We start from the raw sequence: 9,553 nt of genomic DNA, 5'->3' as shown, positions 1-9,553 counted from the left end.
AAGGTGTTGGTCAGAGCGGCCCAGGTGCAGCTGCAACAAACTGGGAGCTTCTGTGGGTTTTTTCCATTTTCTGCAGAACCAGGTGAAGCTCTGTTCTTGGACCCCTGTGGAGTTATCACAGCCCAAACACACCTCTGTGGGTGTGTGTCTAGGCTCCGCCCCCTCACCTGCAGCTCAGCCCACCAGGACTTCTTTAAAAGCCAACACCTGATGCTCCTCTCCTCACTTCTCTCCTCTCCTGCTCCTCAGAAGACAGACCGAAGGGCTCCTACTCCTCACCCTTCATCATGGCAACCTTGGTGTACTCTTCCTCCCGTAGCTCCCAGGGCGGGGGTCTGGCTCGGTCCTCCTTCGGGTCCAGCAGAGGCCTGAGTTCCTACAGCGTGGCCGGTGGAGCCGGAGGCGGCAGCATCAGGGTCTCCCAGGCCAGCCGGAGCTTCTCTGCCGGAGGAGGCGGCGGCGGCAGCGCAGCGTTTGGCTTCGGTGGGGGAGCGGGTGCAGGTTATGGAGGAGGTGCAGGTTTTGGAGGAGGTGCAGGTTTTGGAGGAGGTGCAGGTTTTGGAGGAGGTGCAGGTTTTGGAGGAGGTGCAGGTTTTGGAGGGGGTGCAGGTTTTGGAGGAGGTTCAGCCTTCGCTGGAGGCTTTGGGTCCAACGATGACAGCGTCGTTGGCAACGAGAAGTTCACCATGCAGAACCTGAACGACCGCCTGGCCAACTACCTGACCAAGGTGGGGTCCCTGGAGAAGGCCAACGCTGAGCTGGAGAAGAAGATCAGGGAGTTTGCAGAGGCCAAGGTCAGCCCAAGCAGCAGAGACTACAGTGCCTTCTTTGCCACCATCGCAGAGCTTCAGGGCAAGGTGAGCCAGCAGACTGACTGCTTCATAGAGGGTTAGAGATGCTGAAGGTAACAGTGATCTGAAGTAGATCAGATCCAACAGATACTAACCTGATCATGTGCTTTAAGATCCAGGATGCCTTCATCGCCAGAGGCTCTGTGATGCTGAGCATCGACAACGCCACGCTGGCTCAGGACGACTTCAGGATGAAGTCAGTAGCTCCTCCTGTTTCATTTCCTGCCATCTGTCTTTGCTCCTCGCTGTAGTTTCTCTGCATCCAGAGATAAAAGCTTAAATCCTGATTTAAAGCATTTCCTCAGCATCAGTAATGTGACATGTTATCAGCAGGCCAGGTGCGCCCCCTCCTGGCTGCTTTTGCCTATTGCATAGAGAGTATAAATAAAGACAGATTCCAAATTCACCTCCTTCCTTCCAACTTTTTCTCCCAGTTGACTCAGAAAACGCAGATATAAAGTAAATAGATTGTTTGGGATTCTCCCAGCAGCTCAAAGCTTTAATGCTTTGAAATATTTCAGATCTTTGCACGGACTGATCTCCTCCCCTGATGTTCTGCCGGCTCCTGTGCAGGTATGAGAATGAGCTGTCCATGCGGCAGTCCGTGGAGGCCGATATCGCCGGGCTGAAGATGATGATCGGGGAAATAAACGTGAGCAAGAACGACCTGACCATGCAGATCGACAGCCTAAAGGACGAGCTGGCGTCCATGAAGAAGAACCATGAGGAGGTAAACACTGGTGGCTTCACCCCCTCCAGCACCGGCTGTAGATCCATGGATTAAAGCGGCTGCTTCCATGCTCCTGCAGGACCTTCTCTCCATGCGCACTCAAGTGGGCGGTCAGGTGAACGTGGAGGTAGATGCTGCTCCTCAGGAGGATCTCACCAAGGTCATGGAGGAGATCAGAGAACACTACGAAGGCGTCGCCGCCAAAAACCGCAAAGAGCTTGAAGGATGGTTCCAGTCAAAGGTAGAAAACCGACTACAAGCTAAAACTATAAGCAGCAGAAATTCTTTTACTGACTGGTTTTTATTTTCTCCTTCTCCAGGCAGAAACTCTCACAAAGGAGGTAAGATCCACAGAGATGACGCTGCAGACCACAACCACGGAGGTGAAGGAGGTGAAGAGTCAGCTCCAGGCCCTGGAGATCGAGCTGCAGTCTCAGCTCAGCATGGTGAGAACTCCTCCTGTTTACTGCCTACCTGGAATGGGGGACAAGTTAAAAAACTTTTGCTGTAAAAATGTTATCGGTGCCTATCTGTTGGTACTGGCCGATACCGATACCACCATTATAGAGCTGGATCGAGGCCCCGCCCGATACTGGTATCAATATCATTGCAAGACTTATTTTGGGTGTAAAAATACTCATTCCATTGGCAAATTATCGCATTAACCTAATAAAATTAAGCGTAAATACACTTAGATTTTTACTTATTTTTAGATGTTTTTTTTTTCCAGTGCACAGCTCTGCACTGCAAAAACCATCTAGAAATAAGTAAAGATTTCTTAAATTAAGTGTATTCACCCTTAATTTTACTCTTAAAATAAGATAATTGGATAAAATGCACTTGAAAGAAGACAATGCAATTGTGTTTTCTTATTTTAAGTGTAAATTGTCTCGTTCCATTGGCAAAATGTCTCTTTTATTTCCTCAATTCAAGAACAAATGCACTTATTTTAAGAAAAAATGACTCATCTAGATTCAGATTTTTTGCTGTGTGGGAAACACCCTGATTAATGATGAGCGTCATGTGTCAAATGTTTCTACTTCCTGTTGTCTGATCTGGATTGTCTCTCTGCAGAAAGCGAGTCTTGAAGCGTCCCTCGCTGACGTTCAGAACCGCTACGCCATGCAGCTGAACGGCTTCCAGATGCAGGTACGCCGCAGCCTCACAGCAAACCGTAGAATGATTGGGCTGATATGAGCTGCGGTGCTCAGTGTGCGCTTACCTGTGCAGGTGACGGCTCTGGAGGAGCAGCTGATGCGGCTGAGGGCCGACCTGGAGGGCCAGGGACAGGAGTACCAGGCGCTGCTGGACATTAAGACCAGGCTGGAGATGGAGATCTCAGAGTACAGGAGGCTGCTGGATGGAGAGGCTTCTGGATCCTTATCTTCTGGGTGAGAACGGATTCAAACATGCTATCCACCCCCCCACACACAGACAGAAAGCTAAGAGCTGTTAGCGGTGCATGCTAATGTCAATGTGTTAAACCGTAAAAGCAAAACGATCAAAAACAATTCAGGCAAAAATTTTACAAAAGACACGGAAAGACACAAAGTCACGCTCTGTCATGGCGGCCATGTTGGATTCTGACACCAGGATTGGAAAGAAGTCCCCCCCCCCCACATACAGAAAGCTAAGCGCTGTTAGCGGTGCATGCTAATGTCAATGTGTTAAACCGTAAAAGCAAAACAATCAAAAACAATTCAGGCAACAATTTAACGAAAGACACGGAAAGACACAAAGTCACGCTCTTTCTTGGCGGCCATGTTGGATTCTGACACCATGATTGGAAAGAAGTCCCCCCCCCACAGACAGAAGGCTAAGCGCTGTTAGCGGTGCATGCTAATGTCAATGTGTTAAACCATAAAAGCAAAACGATTCAGGCAAAAATTTAACGAAAGACACGGAAAGACACAAAGTCACGCTCTGTCATGGCGGCCATGTTGGATTCTGACACCAGCATTGGTAAGAAGTCCCCCCCCCCCCCCCCCCCCCCCCCCCGAGCAGTAATGCTCTCAAGGGGAATATTCAAACTTATTAAACATTTTTATTTTTCATATATTACAATTACTTATCAATAAAAGCGCTTTGGTTAATTATGCGCATCGATATACTAACATTAAAGTTTTTCATAACTCAATTTTTGTGTTTTTTGGGGTAAAGAGAAAATTATGTGTCTTTGCAAGTCATCTAGGAAATCAGATAAATAACAAATTTAATAATAACTTAAAAATCAATTTAATGTAGATATTAGTACATTTAAATATTAATTTTCTGCAGAACATTTTTTGGTAAAAGTAGTTAAGTAATGACGATGGAAACGATTTTATCCATTATACCTTTAATTTAGACAGAATGGATGTTTAAATAAATGTTAACAAAGGCTGTAGGGAAGTATATTTTATCTTTATTTAGAAAATATGGATGTTTTGCTGGTTCCTGTTGGAACAGAGTAGATTTCCACTTTCAGCCCCCCCCCCAGTGTGCATTGGTTATTGAATGGCCGCCCTTATTAGCGTTTCTGCTAGCGGCTCTGCTTTGGAAGCTGAGGTTCACAGAGGCGACTTTTAAAAAGTTTTAGAGCAGCTTTATCAAAATACGATTAAATATTAGCGCAAGGCTAGAGATTTTTTATTTTGAGAATAAAATCATAACATTACAAGAATGAAGTCATCAAACATCAACTAGTTTCAGAAAGAAAGCTTGGAGCTCCGCCCATCAGATGACGGCCGACCAGCTCCACCAATCAGCAACCAGAGTCCACTTTGACATCCTGCCCAGTTTGAAGCTGCTGCTAAAAGATTTCCTGATTTGTCAAACCGACGCTAAAGTAGAACTTCCCATGATGCTCCACATTCCTAATTTTAGGGAAGAAAGAGTTGTCATAAAATACAACTTGCTTCTCGTAATTTTAGGACGTTATTTTCTTAATATTACGACTTTATTCTTATAATTTTGTGACTATATTCTCGAAATAGAAGAAAAAAATCTCTAGCTTGGCTCTAATACTCCGTCGTAATCAAAACATTTATTGTCTCTAAAGTTTAACTTTATCCAAAAACGGGCGTGCTTTGGTGGCGCAGTGGTGAGTGCAACATCACCCATGTATGGGGGCCTTAGCCCTCGATACGGGTGACCCGGGTCCTTTCCTGCATGTCTCTCCCCGTCTCTCATACCCCCTTTCCTGTCAGCCTGCTGTCCATAAAAACCAGACACTAAAAAACAGAGACTCATCCGTTTCCATTTCCTTGCAGGCTTTCTTCGTCCTCAACCACAGTGACCAGAACTCTGGTCACAAAGGTGATTGAAACCAGCGAGTAGGACCAATCATTAAACGGCTGTCTGAAAGGGGCGGAGTCAGCCCTCAACCTATCATCTTTCTGCTTACTGAAACAAGAACCTCTTCCTCCTGATGAGGAGCATTCATCTGCTTTCACGCCTTGATTCCTGCTGTGACTCAGTTAAAGATGGTGACTCTTTGAGGGGAAACTTTAACTCACTTTGTTTCCTAATTAAACTGAACTAAACTCCACGCATGGCGTCCGTGTCGTTCCTTTTTTAAATGACTGATAACAGAAACAGCTTCATAAAAACTCTGTTAGCAGATCAGTGAGGAAGATGACTTTTTCCTTCTTAGGGTGAAAACTGCTCCCGTCTTTGATGGAAGGATATAAGCAACAACCAAATGTATCATAGAGGCTGTAAGGATCATACTCAATCAGGGGCGGATACAGGAAATGTGGGGCTCTAGGCAAAGACAGGCAGGGGGCCCTCTGAACTGAGAAGTCAACACATCAAACAGCCCCATTCTCCAGATAGAGAAATGTTAATAGAATAGACATCCATTATCTGTTCTAGGTTGTGTCCCTCTCTTCTTGTCCCTTTTCTTCTTGTTTTCCTCTATGTTTTGTACTCAGCTGACTTTTCATGCTGTCTCTAAAGGAATGAAAGATTTTTTCCAAGCACTAAGCTCACTTAGCTGATTGCTCCTTCCTGTGTTTCCAAAAAGGCCAAAGTAAATAACCCAGTCCTTCTTTTCACTGTAGACAAGCCATGATCTGCTTCTCTGTTCTCCATTTTTCATTTGGATGAAATAATAGCTGCATGAATCATGACAGCAGACAAGATAGAGGAGAGAAGGAGGCGGGGTTACCAATCTACTCGCTCTGGAGAGCAGAGTTCGCTGCTTTTAGATGTTGTCTCCAAAGTCTCCAGTAGCAGAAAAAAGTCTCTAGATTTGGCGCTAGGAGCTTTTTAGAAATCAAAGTGCTAGAGGGGTCTGAAAAGTGGCTAAATATAGCGACTAAAGCGCTAAATTGGCAACACTGCTCTTTGCATGGTTTGTTTTCAAATGGTTTGCTGCTGCTGATGACATTTTAGTGAAAGGATTTATATCAAGGATTTAACATTAGGCAATACTAGGCAGTTGCCTAGAAACAACACTGGAATATACAATTGAATTATAAATTATTACATGCCTTATAATTTAGCTGCAGTACCAGCAAGTAAAGGCAGATCTAAATGCTACTGAAACACACCATTTGTCTAAACAAACTAAAACATATATAACTATATGACCTGGAATCATGATCTCATTATGAAAAGCTAAAAACTGGAATATATTGACGTTTCCTCGAGGATAGCGTAGGAAGGGTAACACAGAAAGAAAAGTCTCTTCTCTCTGACCTGCTGCTTTCCGGTGCGGCTGGTAGGTTCAAGTGGCATTAATACTTTTGCCACCAGGTGGTGCTGCTGGATCATGATCCATAGGGCTTCCTCAGAGAAACTTTATACTCTGAGATTATCATCAAAAATCACCAATGTTTGCCCCACATTTGAGTGGACAGGTTAACACACCCTCCTCTCTCTGTGGCTGAGGAACTCCAGTCTAAAAAGGTCTGTAATGACTCTGCAAAGAAAATACAAGATCTTAGAAAAGCAGTCTGTGCATCAACGCCAACTCCAGCACAGGCGCTGTCTCCAGTTTTAATAAACCAATAAAATGCCCTCATTCTGCCAAATAAACTGCAAAAGTTTAGAAGAAACAACCAGTTTAGAAGAGGATCCGCACTTCCAAACCCGAGGCCATGGATCTCCACCAGAGAAAGGTGGACTAACCCTAACCCTCTTCAGGACGGGGGAGAGTCCTGGTCTCAAGCGGAGGAGTTCAAGTATCTCGGGGTCTTTTTCTCGAGGGTTGAGGGACGGATGGAGCAGCGTCATGGTGAAGATCATGAGATCTGGGTAATGACCAAAAGGACAAGATCGCAAATACAAGCTCCCCAAATGGAGCTCAGCTACCCAGGAGGAGCTCGGAGTAGAGCCATTGCTCCTCCAGGTGGAAAGGAGCCAGCTGAGGAGGCTCAGGTATCTGTTCCAGGTGCCTCCTGGTCGCCTCCATCAGGAGGTGTTCCAGGCACGTCCCATTGGGAGGAGGCCTGGTGGAAGGACCAGGACACGCTGGAGGGACTCTGTCTCTGAGCTGGCCTGCTGTCCCCCTGGGGAGCAGCTGGAGGAAGACAGTGTGGATCAGGAAGTCTGGGCATTTCTGCTTAAAATGCTGCCTCCATGACCCGGCGCCGGACAAAGCGGACGAAAACGGATGCATGGTGTTTAGAAGAAATCCTTTTTCTTGCCGTCTTGATGTTTTACCCTCAGGTTTTAAGGTTTTAGCTTTTTTAGATTCTGATTTGGTTCAAATCAGAAACACAGTCTTTAAAACAGCGATTATCAAACCATTGTTGAAAAACAGAAGGTTGGACAAATTGGTCCTTCAGAACTACAGGCCCATCTCTAACCTCCACTTCTAGTAGTTTTAAGACTTTATCTTAGTTAATTAGACTTTATTTCATCTGCTATTATTAAGATGTTATTCTGATAGAGCTACAAGTTTATATTCGTAATATTACACTTTGCTAGTACTTTTTAACTTTATTAAAACTTAGCCTGTTTCTGGTAGCCTACTGTTCTGGAAGTGTTAAGACTTTATCTAGATGATGTGACTCTATCTTGGTAACATCCATTATCCATCTAGTACCTCTCTATTTGTCATGTTATATCTCGTGCAATCAGCAATGCCAGAGTCGTCGCTCGCAGGATTTATTCTCTTTCAGCGTTCCTTTGGTGCGTAATGAACCTGGAAAAAAAGGGTTAGGGTTCTCCCACTCTGGTCCATCCAGCAGGGACGTGCTTTATTTATGCTATTTATGTGTTTTATTGACATTCCACTGTCACAGATACAGAGCAACAAAATTAGCTCTATGCATTTAACCCATCGCCTTGGGGAGCAGTGGGCTGCCACTGTGCGGTGCCCAGGGAGCAGTGTTGGGTTAAGGGTCTTGCTCAGGGACCCAGAGTGGCAGTCTGTGGGAGTGGGACTGGAACTCAGAACCTCACAATGCTCCAACCACTAGGCCGCCACTCCCCGATGCTTCAGCAGGACCTAATCTGATCTGATCACATTTAAATACGACATTTATAGGAACGAACACCTGATTTTAATTATTTCAATAATGTTTGTATTCTGGTTTGTTTTTACTGTGCTTCGTTTTATCATTGCTGATATTTGGACTGTTAACAGTTAGTTTTCTTGTAAAACAGGTTTCTCTTGTAAATGAGACACAAGTTTCAAGATATTTTCTTGTCTAAATAAAGTGTTAAATACAATAAAAACAAAAATGTTACAAATTTATCCCAGCGGTGTTTAGACTCTATCCTAATCTAACTCTATCTAACTTTATTGCGACTTCCTCAGCGTAATGTAGAAACTATTCTGGGTGAGTTAGGACTTGGTACGTCTTTACTTTTAACTTTATTCCAATGTTACATTATTTTGGTAATGTTACAACTTAATTACTTTACTTTATTCTGTTATTACTTTATTCTTGAGTCATGACTTTGTTACGACTTTGATCCAGTAATGTTCCAAGTCTATTAGTAATATTATAATTGTGTTACAGTATTTTTTTACTGGTAGTGTTACACTTTGACTGTGGTGGATGATCCTCCCACCACATCGTGTTAGTATTTTTTTCTTGCATTATATTATATTACAGTTAATGTTTAAGTTGGTTATTCGTGCACACTTTAATGTCTGTCTGAATGGTTTATTTCCACTTGTTCTTTTGTTTGAGGAGCTGCTGATGCAAACCAGCTGGAGGAGCAAACCTGGAGCGTACCATTTTTGAAAGACTGACGGGGGAGACTTGTTTCAAGTTGTTTTTAATTAGTTTGTCACTTAAATACCCACTTATGGTTTCTGCAAAGTAAAAGTTAGTTTTGCTTTATTTGTTTCATAGAATGGTTAATTTTGTATTTATTGGTTATTTTGTTATGTTGTGCCTCCCTCATGTGGTAGACTTGGGTTACTACATCCCTTTTTAAGCAGCCTTTAGTTCTTTGTTTGCAGGTCAGTTTTATTTGAGTTGGATCTTCAGTTGACCTCCATTAAGTTGGGCCCAGATCCATGTTATTTATTATTTAAGTTATTTTGTATTGCTTTGAGCCTTTGTTAACCATTTTTGACACAATTAAATAAAAGCTTTTCAAATTTTGAACACCTTTTGTCCTTATTTAAGTTTGGTCCCTCACAATTACCATGTTTTTCTGGAGATGTTTAAGACTTTATTCTGATAAAATCATGAGGAGTTTGGTGGAATTACAACTTTATTCTGCTAATGTTAAATCATTACAAAGATTATTCATGTGCTGTTTTTAAAATATGACTCATACTGCTGGTGTTGCAAATTTATTTTGGTAATGTTACTTTATCTAGGTAATGGTAAAACTTTATTCTAGTAATTTTACAACTGTAGGATTATTTAAATATGTATACGTCATTTATTATGGTCCTAATTCTCCATTTCAGTTTCAGCTCATTTGAGGGGGAAAAAACAAAGTTTTTCTCAGCAATCAGAAGCAGATTTGGGTCCGTCCTTTGCTGGGAACGCTGGGGACAAACTGGGTGCTACTCAGA

At 43.3% G+C, this 9,553-nt stretch overlaps 1 protein-coding gene across 1 annotated transcript; it reads left to right on the top strand.

The window, feature by feature from the left end:
* Positions 1–226: 226 nt before the first annotated feature.
* On the top strand, positions 227–5,110 carry LOC107097664 (keratin, type I cytoskeletal 13-like). The gene is made up of 8 exons (XM_015394904.1): positions 227–857; positions 965–1,047; positions 1,425–1,581; positions 1,661–1,822; positions 1,902–2,027; positions 2,656–2,730; positions 2,812–2,972; positions 4,833–5,110. Exons 1-8 carry the CDS (start codon positions 288–290, stop codon positions 4,897–4,899), a joined length of 1,401 nt encoding a protein of 466 aa, XP_015250390.1. The 5' UTR covers positions 227–287; the 3' UTR covers positions 4,900–5,110.
* The last annotated feature ends 4,443 nt before the right edge of the window (positions 5,111–9,553 follow it).

Source organism: Cyprinodon variegatus, unplaced genomic scaffold (assembly GCF_000732505.1).
Source record: "Cyprinodon variegatus isolate N-32 unplaced genomic scaffold, C_variegatus-1.0 Scaffold713, whole genome shotgun sequence".
NCBI classification, from domain to species: domain Eukaryota; kingdom Metazoa; phylum Chordata; class Actinopteri; order Cyprinodontiformes; family Cyprinodontidae; genus Cyprinodon; species Cyprinodon variegatus.
Note: the sequence above shows the minus strand (reverse complement) of the source record. Positions and strands in the feature narration are given on the sequence as shown.

Coding starts and splice junctions, on each gene's coding strand:
- LOC107097664 (XM_015394904.1), top strand. CDS start 288: ATGGCAACCTTGGTGTACTCTTCCTCCCGTAGCTCCCAGGGCGGGGGT. Junction 1,823..1,901: donor AAGGATGGTTCCAGTCAAAG/GTAGAAAACCGA, acceptor CTCCTTCTCCAG/GCAGAAACTCTCACAAAGGA. Junction 2,973..4,832: donor TCTGGATCCTTATCTTCTGG/GTGAGAACGGAT, acceptor ATTTCCTTGCAG/GCTTTCTTCGTCCTCAACCA.